The sequence below is a fragment of the Phasianus colchicus genome, chromosome 15 (assembly GCF_987193195.1).
Source record: "Phasianus colchicus chromosome 15, bPhaCol1.hap1.1, whole genome shotgun sequence".
Lineage (NCBI taxonomy): Eukaryota > Metazoa > Chordata > Aves > Galliformes > Phasianidae > Phasianus > Phasianus colchicus.
The window spans coordinates 4,755,975-4,774,148 of NC_143450.1; the positions used below are offsets into that span (position 1 = coordinate 4,755,975).

Below are 18,174 nucleotides of genomic sequence, written 5' to 3' on the forward strand. Positions count from 1 at the left end.
TGGAATTATGTAGTAGTTGCTATTCAAAGTTGCTCAATGGGGAAAAATGGGGAAAATATCCAAAAATGTTAAAACTTGTAAAGAATGAAATAGAAGTTCACAGATGTCCAGCAGAAGACTGGCTGGGTTTGTGAAGCAAGTCACATCTGTTGAGGTCTCATAAAAATGCAAAACCTTTATCAGCTAAATGTAGCTGAAAAAAGTTGAAAGCAAAGCTAGTAGAGGAGTGTCGTGCATGCCCTTGTAGTTTATGCCTCCACATACATCTGCATGTTGCTACTGCTGGAAACAAGATACTGATCTGGATGGACTATAAGTCTGACTCAGCCAAGCTGTTACGTTACTGTGTTTTTTGTTTTTCATCTGTTACAAGAATCTGAACTGTTGATCATCTTTTTCAAATTGTATTTTGCTTGTACTGAACTAGCTGCCTAGGACCGAGGAATTAGGATTGCCTTCTCTTTCAGAGGACAGATTTGAGACGTTTCAGGAAGTTTCACTGTTTTTTCATGTCTAGAGCATGGGGTATTTAACATTTGCCCCTCACCACCTCACTAAGAAGCTCATTTTAGAAATCTGACTTGAAAGGAATGCTGTCAAATCACCTGTAAGGAAATCCTGTTTCCTATAAGACTTACTTAGCAAAAACATGGGCAAAGCTGGTAGCTTTCCTGAGAAATGTGCTAGTCCAAAAAAATTGTTCTTGTTGGAAAGGAATGTTATAAAATTTTCACTTATTTACATTTCCATATAGAGTCAAGCTTCTCACAACAGTAAAAAACTGAAGAAAATGCTGAAGTATGGTCTATATAATGCAGATTCCTGGAATAGTAATAACATAATGTTTTCTGTTATTTATATTGTTTACAAGCACTATATTTCCACTAATATAGAATGGTACTGTACAGAAATAGTCAACTTTCACATACTGGTTGAGTAGTAAGTGCACATCCAAAACAAGTATACTTTGAACTTTCTAAAACACCTTATTTTGGAAGTCCTAAATATATTGATTTTCCCTTTGAATTTTGATGTTTTCGTATTTAGCAAAACTTCTAATTTTAGTTTTCTGTTGAGAACCCTTAGCTTTTAGTGGTATCCAGCAACACGTAGTGTTGATTAGCATGGCTTTAGTCCATTAAAGCGTTCAATTAAGTAGTAGTTAGCTCCCCTAAATGGTAGTACAATTCCTTGCAATTCGAAAAAGATATCTGGTCCCAAGTGCGAGATAGAATAATGTATGTTCTAAGAAATGCATTTGTGTAGCAACAATGGAGCCAAAATCTTGGAAAGTGATTAAAGTTTTATAAAAACTCCTTGTTTTTCTTCAGTAGATGCACCATAGAGATGAGTTATTGCTAAAACTTTGAAAGTAAACAAATGAAGCTATTTTTCAGGGGCAAAATAGAAGATGTTTTTTGGGTGACTGGTAAAATCCTAAGAATATATTAGGCTCGAAAATAGAACTTGGTGTGTGTAATTGTAGAACAGTGAGCATGCTGTATATGCACTTCTGTTGTGCCCATGTTTTCAGAGACATGGTGGTTCAGAAGTAAACACAGATCTCTAGTGCAGGAAGGCTGTACTGGGGGGGGAAAATACAACAGTCTAATAGGTTTGAAGCAATTTGTAGAAGCCAAACCTTGTCTGCATTCTGCTTATACCAGAAGTCAGTGTCCTGTCATTGTCCTAATACAGCTGGCAGCATTTATATTTCAAAGACTTTAGGTAGTTTCTACCAAATTCTGAAAAGATTGGATAGTTCTAAGAAATGTCACTGGGAAACTATAAAAGGTTAAGAAAAGATTAATCATGAGAAAAACTGTTTGAGGCTTTTCTGGAGGCATACTTTGTTGATGTTGTACTCTGGAAAAAACACAGCATTTCTTAGCCATGTAAAGTACTCTGACCATGGTGTTACCTCAGGGATAAGAGACATCTGGATCTTGATGCTTTTACGTTTTTTTCTTAAAGCACAGAACTTGCATTAGCTTTTCTTGAAATTAGATCAAGCATTGGAATTTGTACTTGTCTTTCTGCACAAATGAACTGTGTTTGTGATACATGCAGGTTGTTTTTGGAAATAATTGAGATTTCTCATGGTTATTTGAGAGAAGCAAAAATTGTCTTGTCCTTTTGTACTATGCCATTAAAAATATGGCAGGATGTCATTTTGCCATAAGATCTTGTGATTTCTGTTCTCGAAGTTGTAGGGCTGAATAAATAGTTGCAGATGAATTCAGGAAAGAAGGCCAACATCAACGTGGTAAAACTTGCTCTGTAACTATTAACAGTAGGTTTAATACTGTGTGCATCCTGGCACATGAGAAAGACACCTTTCCTACAAATGGTATTTTTTAAATATGGTAGCATTCCCTTTTCTATTCTTTTCTAGACTATTCAATGAATACAGTAGATTTCTCTGAAATGAGAAATTGTACCATTTATCTTTATTTGAAGAAGTATAAATTTGCTAGTTTTTTGGTGTTTTTTTTTTTCCTTTTGATTGGGTGCATACAGTTGAGAAAATTATAGTGCCCATTTACTACATTCTGTGGAGTCCTAGAGGGCACTAATATCCTCAAATTTCAGGTTACTATGTCTGTTTGTAGCATGTAATTACAATTACATATTACTCAGCCACTGCTGGCAGGCAAACTTGTTGTTATTGCTGATCCAAGGGCGAACCTTTCCTTTCTTTTGTAAACATTTAAAAAATAATAATAAATTAAAAAAGACACCTCTTCTCTTGAGGAAACTATTAGCAGCTCTGTCAGCAGGTCTGCACAGGAGGAATCCAAATACAGGAAAAAGTGCAAGAGAGGCAAAGGACGGCCAGCAAGAACGCAGGATGCATGCTTCAGTGAACTGGGTTTGGTTTGCATTAGTACTTCTGACCAGGTCTGCACAGCAACGAGGTTTATTTTAACAATGTGATAATAAACGAGCCTGGTTTCATCAAAAACATTTTCATAGTAGGTCACTGACCTATAAGAACTCATGCAAAAGCAAATTTGGGTCTCATTTATGTATGTAAGAAGTCCTGTAACCACAGAATTCTTAAGCTTCTGAAAGAATGGTTACAAAGCAAATGGAATAATGACACTCCATTACAATGTGACCATAATTTGCTTGGAATAGCTGATTAGCATTTAACATTACAGCAGAAGTTTTAAACATTAAAACTTCTGTGGCTTGTTTGTTTGATTTTAGCACTTTTTTTTTAGTATCTGATGAAGATTTATAGGGGTATTTGCTTAAGCAAAACACTTGCAGATTTAGAATTCATTTCTTCAGGGACTGTAGAAAATACTTCAAGGTTTGTGTTGCTGTTGGGTAAGAACTGCTTTGTCAGTGGTCTGGAATAATTTGGATGAGCTTTGTTTAGCTTAAATAATTTTATCAAAAGGGTAATGCTTTTGTGGGCTTTCTCATATATGAATGATTATACTGCATGTGGTCTTAGAAATTCCATGAATGTTATTGGCTGAATTTCATGTTGTCAAGCACAGCAGCCTTTAAATAATCCCATTTCTGAGTGATGATGATTTCAAAGTGCTTAACATCTCTCTTCTCTCTCCCTCCCACCCTTCGGAAAAAAATTTATATGCATATGTAGGTCCTGCAGCCTTTCTGTCATTGGTCATAAGAATATACCCTTTTCCTCTGGTCCAGTTCCAAGTTACCCATATCCACTTAGCTGGAGCTCAACTCAAGATGCAGACTTCCATATAGAATAGAACTAACTAATTCATATTGGCTTATAGTTAACTCTAGCATTATATTTCCAGTTGTTTAGAGATGATCTCCAGTTATTCCTTTTTTTTTTTTTTTTTTTTTTTTTCTTCTCAGGGTGTTATAGTATGAGAATCACATGGAAAAAAAGAGATTTCTAGGGTTCTCACATGTGCTCTGGGTATTAAGTGACCATTTGATTTTTCTTCAATCATTCTGAATGGGATGGATGTGATGCAGTTAGTAGGCACGTGAGATAAATACAAACTAGGTATTTATCTAACTAGGTAGGTACTGAGGTATGTCAGGAAAAACTGACCCCTGCAGTTGAGAACTTGTTGGGAAAATGAAAATGAATCGGAGGTAATTATCAGAGAAAGTGGGTGTTTTTAGATAAGAGTTTCTGTTACAACTGTGGATTTTTGTGGCCAGTTACCCCTTATTGCTTAATAGTGATGAAAATATTTGAATAACTTCAGATAAGTCATTCTCATAGGCTTGTGATAAAGCACTTGAATTTATGTTGAATATGCAGCATGTTCTTTGTTCCACTTAATTATTTCCCTGTCTTCATTCTGTTAGCTTTGGAAGATGCATCCTTTGTTAAGCATCCAGTTTAATTTCAGGCAAAAGATGATTACGGTTGTCTTCGTATTTTAATAGTTCTGCTTGGCATATAGCCCCAGAGAGGAAGGAGCAACACGTTGCCACAGAAGCATTCTTTACTATATATGGAGAGGCGTGGTGAGCTGGGCTGGTATCGAGTTATTAAGCAGATAAACAGGAATACTGTTCTGTTTCTTCTGGTAAAAATTGCAATGGTAGTTCCACTTGCAAGTTTAGCTAATTATTCACAGCTATTTCTGACTTCTGGAAATGGTTAGTTTGATTAATATGAGCTTTTAAGCCTTGTTAACAGGGCAAAACAGCTTGGAGATGTGCACACTAGAATTTGCATTTTGCTTTCTTCATAGAGTTCCAGTGCTGGGCTGGAGAGATTACTCATTACTGTAGAATAATATCTTCACCATGTCTATCTTACTGACTTCACAAAATCTGTTTGAATATAAACAGTGCTAAACAGCAAGGGATATTACAATAGATTCTATAGGTTCCTTGGATAAAGTCCAATTATTCTCTCATAGGCTTTGGAACAATAATTAGAAAGTAACTACTTTTTTTTCACTTAATGATAGAGTTTTGAAGATATAAAAATTCAAAGATTTTGTGTGAACTCCTAATTTTTTTTTTAAGATTTGAAATAAGAGGGCACGACCATTAAACTTAAAGCACTGCAGAAACTGAGAAATGGCTATCTTCTGCAATATCTTATGCAGTGTCTCCGTGCTTCAAAGTGTACTGACCAAGCCTTTTTGCATTTATTTGAATGACAGTTAAAAGAAAATATGAAATGTTACATGTCAGGGTCTGGGACATTCAGATATAAGCTGCCACCCTGAATGCATGTAGTTGGGTTTTATAAATACATGCTACTGAGATAAGGGATTGTCTCTTAGCTGACATCTGCTGCTTCTGAGTTTATGGGCTTGCCTATAGGATTGGCACTGCCATCAAGAAACATTCTCTGTTAGTAAGATTCTCTGTTCCTCCTTCAGTTAGTTTGGTGCTAACCCTTCTGCACCTTTCTTTATGATGCAGAGAGACCTCAGACCTTAATGCATATATGAATGATAATGGATCTTTTTTGTTTAATTGTTGTTGTCTACGGGCAAATGTTGAAATTTAAAACCTGTTCTTCATACTTATTTTTGCTTGTTAACAATTTGTTCTCAAAGGAAACCTGCGTATAATGTTTACACAATAGCTCTATCATTCATCTTGTACCATATTTCTCCACATAAAAAGATCTTGAAAGAAAAGTAAGGATTCTTATATGGAGAACTGAAAACTTGAGTTACCAGTTTGAACGCTGCTTCTCCCTGCAAAGAGAAATGTAGTCTGCTTCTGATAGAGGATGGATAATCTTTTTCAGTCTAATGAAAAGTTACTAGTGGAGCTTATTGCTTCTGACAGCTTTGAAAATGTGAACCAGGACCACCCAGTCTGCTATGTTTGTCATAAGGAATCTCAAAGTTGTAACTGTTGTAAACAGTTTTCTTTCTAAAAAACATAACCTTAGCAACATGCAGTGCTGACTTTCACAGTTCTTGGAAAAGCTTCTATGCTACCATCTCATGTAAATAAAATTAATGTATTTGAAACTATGATCCTGTAAAATTGCAGTGGACTTCCTCATAGTAACCTTATTGAAATTCCATTTTAAATCATCTGGCTTTATTTCCTTGTTTGTTAATATAAAGAGATGCTGAACTAAAGTAATGGACAAAGTTGACTTTTTTGTGTGTGTGGATGCAGAGTCTTACAAAAATAAGTGCTAGAAAACAAGTGAAGAAGTTACATTAATGACAGCGACATATTTCTTGATGATGGCCGGATTTTTTGACGAAACCATTGAATGAAATTGACTGTGCTCTTACTTCACTGTTTCCTAAGTCAGTATGCTTCAAAAAAGAAAACTTAGAAACTTCTTAGAATTCAATAACTCCCATCTTTCTGCCTGAGTCTGCTGTTACGCGTTACTTCATTTTTATTGCTTCTTGGTTACACCCAAGCTTGTGATGTAACTGCTGCTCTCTTAAAGGAAGTCTTAGAAAGAGCTTCAACTACATAATTTTCCCCGAGGCTCTTCTCCAAGGACAATGCTATAGAGCTCTTTATAACAAAGGAGGGAAAAAAACAGCTTGTTTATTGCCAAATGAGACCCAGATGCTTTGAGTGTGAAACAGAATAAATGACCAAATTGGAGAGTGAACCGAATGTTACTTGGATAATTACTGAGTGTTAAAAGCTGGACTGCTCCATTAAAACTAGCCCTTTTAAAATTTAAAAGCAGAGTACCTCTGACTTTGAAGAATGAGCTGAATATTATGTAGTAATAAGAATACAGATCTCGAATCAAGTTTGAAAGGTGTTGAACTTGCAAAGGAAGGAATGGGGTACCACTGATATCTTGACAAACATGTAGCGCTTTGATTTTGCAGTAAAGCTGTTGATGCTCGGTAGAAAAGCAGATGCGTAATCCACACTTCGGTAGATATCGCGTGTTTTCTGGGCATAAAAACTAGCTAACTATTACATAATAAAAAGAAAACACAAAAAAGTCTAGGTGGTTATTGTAATCTAAAAACCTAAGTAACTACAAGGCCCAATAGCAGAGCTGACAGTTTATATCATTCTCTCTGAACTTTCTGAAATCTTCCATTAGCTATTCAGGCTTTGAGAACAAAGAGATATTGAGCAAGTAAGTGACAAATCAGCATGATCATTGAAATGGGATTCTTCTTTGTAATTTGTAATAGACAACAGTGTAATTTCAGTTCTTTTTGAACAGAAGACTGAAATGATCGACTGAGAAGGATAAGTTTTTATAGGTGGCTGATTAAAATAGTCATTTTATTATATAGAAAACTGTTTCCCATGTCTGAACAGCTACAGACCTGTGAAGTTGATGACTCTTATCTTGCTATGTATAGTTGTATTTATGTATTGAACTTTTTATTTTCCACTCCTACTGATCATGCCTTTAATTTAGATGAGCTGTAGCTCCTGTTTGCCATCACTGTGAATGGAACTCCGTGAGACAGCAGTCTCTGATCTAGAACCGATTCTTCCTATTATGTAAATACAAGAGATCCAGCTAAGTCCATACTCCAGAGGAAGCATCCTCTCCAAGAAAACACAACCACTGATTTGGAAACAATTTAAAAATTCTCTTATCAAAATTGAGATACTTCTATTCCTACAGAATTTATCAAAAAAATAAAAATTAAAATTAAAAAAAAAGGAAATAAGCATAAAAACCCATACAGTTGTAGATTTTTTTTCCCTTCTATTTCGTTGTGATAAACTTCAAACTACTGCTAGGTTGGCAGCATTCTCTCCTTCTAACCTCCACTGGTTGTTTCTTTTTTAACAGTCAAGGGGATCTTAATAGTTAACTTTCTCCTATCCCAGCTTCAGACAGAGAAAGAAATATTATTAGCCTGGTTGGAGCCAGGAAGGTAGGAATTTCACAGTTAATAACTTCTCCATTGTTGTTTTAGGAGCCCTTGATAGTTTGTGATTGACGTTGACCTTGTAGTTGCCTTTGTTTCCCTCCTCCCCTTGCCTTCAGGCAATGGGACCCCCCAGATGGGTGAAGGGCTGAGGGAGGAAGGGGAATACCTGGCACTTGTCGAGATCTGCTCTGAAAGTTACGCCTCCTTTCTTATTGTGTTTGCCCACAATGTCAAAGGCAGGTGTTGGTGGGATGGCAGTAGAGGTTGAACCTCCCACCAATATTCCATTACATTTTGTTGCTGTGCAACAGATGGGAGCAGAGGGGCAGTCTGATGAAATGGCGTCTAACATGGAAGTGCTTATGAAGCAAAGGCATGGGATTGAATTCCTCCTTGTGGAAAAAATGGCTCCCACTGACTTTGATTGACACTGAACATTTATGGAGATCAAAAGTGGATGAGAGCACAGCGAGGTGGTGGATGGTGCGTTTCAGCAGTGGCAACAGAAATGTGAAAGATATTCCAGATGGCCATGCACAGCTGTCACATCATGAAATTTATATCTCAATCAGCTCATCCATGCAAATTGTTGGATTATGACCTGGGAACTGTGTATGGAGCTGAATATCAGCTTCAACACCTTGGAAATGGAGGCAGTGTTGAATATCATCAAGTTTGTTCTAGGTGGGTCCCATAATTGCGTACGAAGGAAGATAGTGAACACCGTATACAAGTTTGTCAGAAACTATTGAACCAGTATGAGGCTGAAGATGCCAGTTTCCTGGATCACATTATTATCGGTGACAAGATGTGGCATAACCACTGTGAGCTGCAGGCAAAATGGCAGTCCATGGATTGGTCCCATGTAAATTCTCCATCAAAGAATAAGTTCAAGATGCAACCCTCAGCAGGTAAAGTGGTATGACTGTCTTTTGGGATAGAGAGGCAGTGATCCTTCTGGACTTCCTGGAACCCAAGCAAACTATCAATTCTGACCACTACATCACAATGCTGGCTAAGCTGAAGTCTTGAGCTTCCCAGAGTCAAGTCAGAGAAGACAGTCTTTCTTTTGTAAGGCAATAATGCCAGTCCCCAAAGCATTTTGAAGACTGTGGGGCACATTGCTAGTCTCGGCTGGACCAAGCTACCGCATCCACTGTATAGTCTGGATCTGGTGCCTTCTGACTTTCTTCTCTTTGGGCTCAAAGATGGACTGAGTGGGCTACATTTTCCTAGCAATAATGATGTGAAATAGTGAGTCACCTCTTCTGGTGCAAATATTTATGACCACAGCATTGCAGACTCTTGTTCATTACTGGAGAAAGTGTGTAGCTGATAGCAGTGCCTGTTGAAAAACAGGGCTTTGTAGCTAAGAATTTTATCAAATAGCAATATTATACTCTTTGTGTCTGTTGTAGTTTCCATGGAAATAAATAAGAGACATGACTTTCTGAAGGACTGAAGTATATAAGCAAAATATTTTTGGTAGGGGAGAGGCAGTGTGACTTTTGTTGAAACAGTAAAGTGCTATATGCAGGCCCATCTCAGAACAACAAAAAAAAGAAACACTACCGTGAGCCAAAAATACATTGGAGGATGTATTCTGGTCACTTTTAAAATTCACAAATTCTTTAAACATCTTTTTTAGTCTATCTGAATCATGAAATAGGAAGATGCAGCTTGTTACACAAAGATATGAAGTAATGTGTCTATTTTTATTATGTGAGAATAGTATTTGAGAACAGAAATCTGCATCTAAATATATCTATGAGGAGCAAAAGAGGCTTACTGGAGGCATGTGAAGATGTCCAGAGTTGGAACACAAGGGACTTTAGTAAAGTAAATTGAAATGAAAAAAGTCATGTTCATAGAGGAATATATAGACATAAGTGGGTATAAACATACACACCATGTACAGACATACCTTTCTCTTGGTTGCAACTCTAATTATGTATGTCTTGCTTTGCTTCTTGCTGTTCAATATTTTTTTAAGTCTTACATTGGGAACACTTTCAGTTTGTGCAGCAGGCCAACTTTGTTGTCTGAAGAGGCTTAAATCTGCATTTGTGATAGTGTTGTGATTGTGATATCCCACATTTGGGATAGTGGCCACCCTCAGCAAGTTTGCTGATGATACGAAGTTGGGAGGATTGGCTGACACACCCGAAGGCTGTGCTGCCATTCAGCAAGACCTGGACAGGCTGGAGAGCTGGGCAGTAAGAAACCAGATGAGGTTTAACAAAAGCAAGTGTAGAGTCTTGCACCTAGGGAGGAATAATTGCATGCACCAGTACAGGTTGGGGGATGACCTGCTGGAGAGGAGCTCTGCGGAGAGGGACCTGGGTGTCCTGGTGGACGACAGGTTGGCCATGAGCCAGCAGTGTGCACTTGTGGCCAAAAAGGCCAGTGGCATTCTGGGGTGCATTAAAAGGAGCGTGGCCAGCAGGTCAAGGGAGGTGATCCTCCCCCTCTACTCTGCCCTGGTAAGGCCTCATCTGGAGTACTGTGTCCAGTTCTGGGCTCCTCAGTACAAAAAAGACAGGGATCTCTTGGAAAGAGTCCAGCGGAGAGCCACAAAGATGGTGAAGGGCCTGGAGCATCTCCCCTATGAAGAAAGGCTAAGTGATCTGGGTCTGTTCAGCCTTGAGAAGAGAAGACTGAGAGGGGACCTGATCCAGGTCTATAAATATCTGAGGTGTGGGGGGCAAAGTGGCAAGGCCAGACTGTTTTCAGCAGTGTGCAGAGACAGGACAAGGGGAAATGGCCAGAAGCTGGAGCATAGGAAGTTCCGCACCAATGTGCGCAAGAACTTCTTTACGGTGAGGTGACGGAGCACTGGAACAGGCTGCCCAGGGAGGTGGTGGAGTCTCCTTCTCTGGAGATATTCAAGACCCGCCTGGACGCCTACCTGTGCGACCTGGTGTAGGGAGCCTGCTTTGGCAGGGGGGTTGGACTCGATGATCTCTGGAGGTCCCTTCCAACCCCTACGATTCTGTGATTCTGTGATTTGTATTGCTTGGCATATATTAACATTTTTTGTACTGAATTTATTCCTGATAAACTGAATAGAAAATAGAAAATGTACCAAAAGCAAGAAGTTAATATCTGTAGTAGCTTAGACCCACTGTACAAGTAAGGCACTATTAGATCTCTAGTTGAAACTCTACGTGAGAGCAAATGAAGAAAACATGTAAATGATATTTGTATGGAAAATGCTCTAAGCCTGATGTTTCTTGTGGCAGAGAGAGAGATCACAGGAATCATCAGTTGAACTTCTGTCATTAATATTACTTAATATTTTTCTTAGTTGTCTGTCACTTATATAAATATACAAACTAGCACTAGTGGTATACAACCAGTTGCCGTGCAAAATAACTGACTGTTGTGCAGAAAAATAAACATTTGTTCTTTCAAGCTGTCATCAATAGCATTGGATGCTTCTAAATTTTTCTCTTATCATAAAATTGTCTTTCTTCAAACCTTATACGACCATTCTTGAAGTGGAAATTCTAAGTTTTCGGTCTTGAACGTATAGATACACAGTGGCTTTATATAGAGAATAAACGTGCCATCTAGCAGGCTTCTGATAATTTGTAAGACTTGAAAAATCTCTCTAGAGGACTAAGTTGATGTTTTCATGGATGTACTTTCTGAGAAGTGACTTCTGGGTTAGATACTGCTGTTTTTGTTAAGTCGGAACTTAACAAATAAGAAAACAGATTTTCAAGTTTAACCTGCAATGAGTTATATGGTATTTTGCAATTCAGGCACTGAATCCCACTAGTTCTTTCTGGAGTTTACAATCAGCCTTCACTTTGTATTACTAAGGGAAGACAAACACACTCCACACTTCCGTATTTTGAGGTCACCTATAAGATTATGCTGAGCAGTTTGGGTCCTTGTAGAGGTCCTTGTTTACTGCCAGTGGAGACCTTGTTGCTCTTCCTTTTTTAAAATCCAAATATGTATCCGTGCAGGGATTATGTCACAGAGTTGTTTTGGAGTAGAATTCTGCTGTGCCTACAGATATTTTGATCTTTCAAATACTCATTTATTTCTCAACGAGTTTTCTGATATTTATGAAGGTCTGCTTTTCAAAGTTAAACCAAGGAATCCAATATGCTGACACTTCTGTTCTCATAGCCAGGGCCTAGGAGTGTAATACAAGAACCAGGTCTTGTGCATGTTTTTGATAGATTGTTTTCTTGTGCATTCTGTTATTATGGCTCTGTGAGGCACTCATTTGTGGTATCTTAAAATATAATTTTGACCCCATACTCTGATGTGACAATTTGACGTTTTACATGGGGCCAAGATAGTTTTCTTAATTGGTAAAAACATTGTGATGCCTGTCTTTAAAGCACAAGAGGCTTTATTTCAGTAACTTTGAAAACTATGTGAAATTAAGCATGATTTTTCTGGGAGGAGAGAGAAGAAAAAGCACTGAAGTACTATTTTTTTCTTTTCTACTATTTTGGCTGCATCACACATGTTTTCAATTAATTTCAACAGGTGATAGCTTAAGGAGCTGCACCTGAGATCTTCCTCCTCATGCATTTACTTATCTCTTTATTTTTCTTTTGAGACTGACACCTCATAGTAGCCATAGCTGAATCAGGATCCCAAACTACTGACACTGTTGTGCAGTGTTTCTGGAGGAATTGTTACCTCATACCTACTTGCCTGCCTGCGTTGACAAGGTCTGTGACTATCTCAGAGAACATTCTACTGCTTTTAATGCTCATATAGCTGCTGGAGTCAGTGTGAGTAGCTGCAGCTGACCCCTGTGATACAGTCTTTGACTCATCTCAGTATCAGCTGATTGAGGTTGCTTGTATCAAATAAATGACTTAAAAAGTAGAGAAAGGGTTAAAAATTGTCTTCATATGCCTGACCCAAAATTACAGTCCAGCACCTGTAAAATCTTGAGTGACTTCAGCTGCAATGAATAGCCCCTGATAATGCTGTAGAAAACTGTGAGGGAGAACAGGCAAGTCTGTCTTTGAATTTATTTTGTTTCCTGGTTTGTGTGTTTTGTAAGTTTTCTCTTTAAGCTTTTTTTCTCGTTTTCTTTTGTATTTTTAAATGGCTTAGTGTACTATGTTTAAGAAAAGTAGATTTCTTCTCCTGACCAATACGAGCAGGTGAGTCTTTCTCAGAGCACAGCTCATGACTTCCTTATTTTAAAGGTATATTGAATTGTCTCCATGGAGGTGCACTATTATTGTAATTAATTTTTTTTATTGTTGTTCCTACCTTATATCTGCCTTGAAAGCAATTTTTTGTAATCCCGAATAAATCAACAAGTAACCTAAGATATGTATGGCAGGAAGTGATAGTAGTGTGTCTTGCTGTCTGTAGTGCTGAAGGGAGGACTTATTCTTCTCTTTAAACTTCATGGGCACGTCTAATAAGAGGCTGAAATTTTTTTTTACATAAAGCTACCGTTCAAAAACACTGTAGTGGACAGAGATATGCATATATAGACATATAACATGCTATGAACATTATTGTATGTTAAGCGTTACACATTTTATAGAAGTACATGTTCCTGAAGTATCTCAGTTCTCCAAACTCTGTTTACCCTTGTGTTCCTATGTAAGGTGATTAGAAGAGTTGATTGCTCATATGCCTGGCTATATACAAAGGATTTTAATAGGAGGAAATAAGATTGTATCCAAGCACAGGAAGTTGGTATCCTTGAATGAGTTTTCCCATTTACTAAGCAATTTTTTTTTTTTTTTTTTGTGAGAAGTGTGGCAGTGCCTTGTAGTAATTTCAGAAGAAACAGTAGTTCACTTCTGTTGTAAATTTCAGCATACAGAAATAAGGGTTTTTGTAGCCATCACTATTTCTTGCTCCTAAGACATCTTCCAACAGACGTACAGGTGGGCGTTTGTTTGTGAGGGGGTGTTGTGCTGTGTTGGTGTGGTGGTCTCATACAAAGGTGATGTATGAACTCCTGTGGACACACTAATTGTGTGTTGAGTACTGCTGAGTAAAGCTGGTGATCTGTTATCTTTTATAGGTCATGCATGGGGACTTGAAGAGCAGAACAGCTCAGTATATGTGAACTTATATTTCCCATGTGCAGTAGTGTTAAAGGTAATTTGGATGATGGAGCGCCTTGCAGTGCGTGGATGTTGTTGACTATACAGTCAGCATGCATTAGATAGACTTACTGCCTGACTCAATCCAGGTATTACCAGCACCTATGCGACTCTTGGGAGAGTCTCTCTGCATAGCTCTTCAGCTTCCAGGAGATTTTATTAGTTTGGACTCCGTGCTGTGTGCATCTACAGCGCAGCTTCTGGTCCAACTCTGGAGCTAATCTATTTTGTGGCATTAGGTGATTATGTGTCTTTCTCCCCAGTGCACTGCATTCCCTGAATGCTTTGCAGGTCTTATTAGCTCTAAAACATCCCATTCAAAATAATTCAGAGACTGAACAACTGCATTCTCATCCAGCAGTCTCTGGTCAAATAAACTGAACCAGATATTCTCTGGCTGTGTAATCAGATTCCTTCCTTCCCCTGGGCATACCTCAGCATTGGTACAGTGATGGTGATGTGTGCGTGAGGGTGTGCAGCCAACATGTTTCTAACATTAGAGATCAGATGAACGATTTCATTTCTAGTGTGCTATGAGTCCCAGGTTGTGCTCTCGCTTTGAGCAATGCAAAGGAGTTGGTGTGGCAGTAATGTTTTGACCTCTCCAAAAAATCTTTTTACATAAACTTAGCAAATTTTGTTTATGATCTTCTTTTCTATCAATTTTTATTTTACTGGAATAAATGGCTTAACGTTTTTCAAGATATTTCTTAAAAAAAATGAGGAACACTGCTGCATGTAGAGTTAATCTCTTGATAGGGTCAAGATTTATGGTGATATGGAGATGAAAGGCTGCCATAGGTAAAAGTCTCATGCGAGCACAGGGAATTTCTGTATTGCTCTTGTGATTTATTATTATTATTTTTTTAAATTTTTTCCTGTGTGAAGACGCTGCTGCCAAACTGGTTCCCTAAAACACATTTAGCCACTGCATTGAAGTTCTGCTTGAGGGCACTACGTTAGAGCTTGCCCTGCCCTGTGCTGGCATTACCAGTGCTTGCTTCACTTTGCACTTGATGTTTATTTCTGTGTCATTGGGTTTACTGGTAGATGAGGATAAAATCAAGTTCCTATAAAATGATGCATGAGGAGCTGTTCCCCTACATTTCATTCGTGCTTGGCACTTCCCATCAAATTGAAGGAAAAAGGGCTTATTAATGACCATGCAGAGTTTTTTTTGTTTGTTTGTTAAAATAGCTTTGAATGCTTCAGTGTTTCTTTTATGAGGTTTAGAAGAATCTTGTCCTGTAGTTTGATACTACTATATTAAGAACTTTCTTAACAAACTTTCTCTCAGCCCCGGGAAGAGAAATTAGTGTAATTGGGATTTTTCCTAGGTTGTTGGTGGTGTACTGGTACGTAGTAATTGTGACTATATTAAGTGTGTAAGTTATCTAAGTTTATAAGGGCTGATCTAGTCTTCGGTGAATATTGATTTGTGATCTGTTTACATACTGTGTGTGGTGTTGAAGAGAAACAATACCCGTGTTCCCCTGAGGGTCAAACTGTGAATAAAATGACTTTGGCAGAACTTACAACCCGAAGCAAGTCTTAGGAAGTGATGGAAATGGTCGTGGAGTCCCATAGCTTGAGCCAAAACAGTTTGTTATTACCTCAGATTCTCGTAATTATCAGTACTTACACCTCTTTGACTCACCAGCTGTAAGCCCAGTTTGACAGTAATACTGTATGCTTGCAGTATACTAAGGACAGCATCACGTGCTTGTCATGTACAGGAGCACTAATGTGTGGATGAGTTGTTTTGAAAATCAAGCTTATGCATGAGTTGAGGCAAACTTACAATGACCTAATGGTACTGGTCTTTGACAGGAGGCTCTGGTTTGCTTACTGCTGCAATATGAAAAAAATCAACTCTTCATTTCTAACAGTACTGTGTTAAAATTTTACAGCATGTTTAGACCAACATGAAATGTTTTCTGTCCTTGAACAGCAGGTTGTAATGTGAAGCTGTATTCTCACAAATATTTTTTTCATTGTATTTTAAGACTTTTTTCTCTATAAAATACATATATTTAACTGAAAATGTGAATTTACTGGGGGTGAAGTTGCACACTCTCAGCTTTAAAGAGAAGGCAAGCTTGATTCAATATAGAAGTGTGAAATTTCACACCACTAAAGGAATTCAGTTGGAAAACTCCTATATATACTTTCCCAAATACAGACGAGTGCTTCGTGTTTCCTATGTTTATGTTTAGTGTTTCATTTACTGGTTTATTCAAAATTAAATTGCTTACTTGGTGAAAGTGATGTGAAATAACCAACTTCTGTATCTGCTTACGTCAGCAAGCAGCATGCCTAATGCATACATGTTTAGGCTTTGTAAGCAAGCTTGCATATCCAGCCTTTGATCTGTCGTAGGTGTCAGAAAGAGGAGTAAATAATTCCCCTTTCCCTTACTGCTGCTTTCTCTAGCAAGACTTGTTCATATGGTAGCCATATGAAGCCTGCGCTTCTAACTCCACAAGGTTACAGTGATCTCTGAGGAAGGCCTTTCAATTCAAAAAGAATTTTGACTTCTGAGAGCGAAATAACTCAGTTGCAAGGAAACTGGACACCAGATATTGAGTGCTAAGTATCAGTAGGTTCTGAAAGTTCCGGTTTTCTTCTGTGATCAAAATTCTAGCAAATAGACATCTGTTATCAAGGTGAAATTGAAGTTAGATTGGGAAGAAGGGAGGGAAGAAGACAATACAAAGGCACATGGAAGAAGCCATCTCCCTGTTTAGAGTGGTGTAGCTGTATGAAATTGTAATGCCCACTTCAGTATGCAAATAACGTTCATTAGGACTGTGAAGGCAAGTAACTGTTTTTGTTGTCGATGGAAAAAAACAAAAACAAAAAAAACACTGAGAGGAAAAAAGAAACCATTGCCAATAAAACTTCTTTTAGGTATTGCAGGGCTGTGTTTTACCAAGGAGAGAAAGTTTGGGTGTGTTGGTTTGGGTGTTTTTTTTCTTGTAGCTATTGAGCTGGAAGAATTTGTAATGTGGCAGATTTCTTCAAAATTGATAATATTTGCTCATCAGCATAAATTTTTTTTCCAAAGTGAAATGGGCTAGTGTATGAACACTTCTATTCTTCCAGAAATGAGTCAGAGAACAGCTTAAAGGTAGTAATTCAAAACTCCAAGTGTTTGTCTGGTCATCTGTGTTTTCATATGTTCTTCAACACTGCTCGTATTTTCAAAGTGGAGATTTAAGAAATGTCTGAATGAATAAAATTGTCATGTGTGCATACTGGAGAAATAATAGCTAATCTGGAAATGAACTCATTTATTCAGGTTATTTAAATTACTGTGCTGTGATGTTTGTAAAGCAAACAAGAAATCCAGATAACTCCTGCTAATTATTCCTCAGAGCACTGCAAGCTGAATATGGGAGCCATACGTTTCACTACTGGAAGGCATCCAGAGCAAAACTGAAGATAAAGAAATGTGTACTCATCCATATTAAAACATTCAAACTTTCTGGTGACTGTCACTCGACTCCCTACCTCAAGAATGTAGGCAGGTGGTCTACAGATGGCTCGATCTGTTTAGCTCATCTATGATTAACGTACCTAAAGCAATCTGTGTTGAATTCATAACATAAGCTTTAATACAATAGGAGCTTCTTGTGTTTATGCATAATAGAATAAGCTTTTAAAATGAGATGGCAATGTAATTTTTGTTCTGATTCTAACATTTTAGGCGTCTGAACAAGAACAAATTGCAAGTTCTTCCAGAGCTCCTTTTTCAGAACACGCAGAAGTTAACTAGATTGTAAGTATAATCCAATTTATATTTCTATTGAATGTTTCTTATCCTTCCATGGATTTGCATGTTTGTATTTTGACTGTGGTGAGAGGTATCATGGTATTAAAACTGCTAGGTTGTAAAGGTTTTTAGGGTGCTGTGTTTTCTTTGCGTGTACCAGTAGTTCAGTAGGTCATAAATACGAAAGGGATTTCAAGAAGAATTGTTCTCAACTCTCTCTGTATAGTTATAGAAATTGTGAAAAGTGGCAGCTTTTCATCTGTTATAGTCTAGATGCCCATGAGAAGGCTGCATACTTCTGTTATCTAAAAACATGTTGACATAGTGCAGGTTTTTATTTTTTTCTAAATATTTTTATCGTCTTACTGAAATAAAACCAAACACCTGTGTTAGATGTTTTAATGGCAGCAGTGTCAGCCTAAACAGAGAGAAGACAAACGTGAGCTTTGCATCATTGTTTTTTGAAGGGAAAAGG

The 18,174-nt window shown here is 37.8% G+C and overlaps 1 protein-coding gene across 7 annotated transcripts in view; it reads left to right on the top strand.

Moving 5' to 3' along the window:
• SLIT3 (slit guidance ligand 3) overlaps positions 1-18,174 on the top strand; it is a 538,052-nt gene that overhangs the window by 94,773 nt on the left and 425,105 nt on the right. For all 7 annotated transcript variants that reach the window (XM_031598017.2, XM_031598018.2, XM_090150937.1 and 4 more), the window contains one exon: positions 17,634-17,705. In XM_031598017.2, coding sequence (XP_031453877.2) covers positions 17,634-17,705 — 72 coding nt within the window. The remainder of the gene's footprint in view (positions 1-17,633; positions 17,706-18,174) is intronic.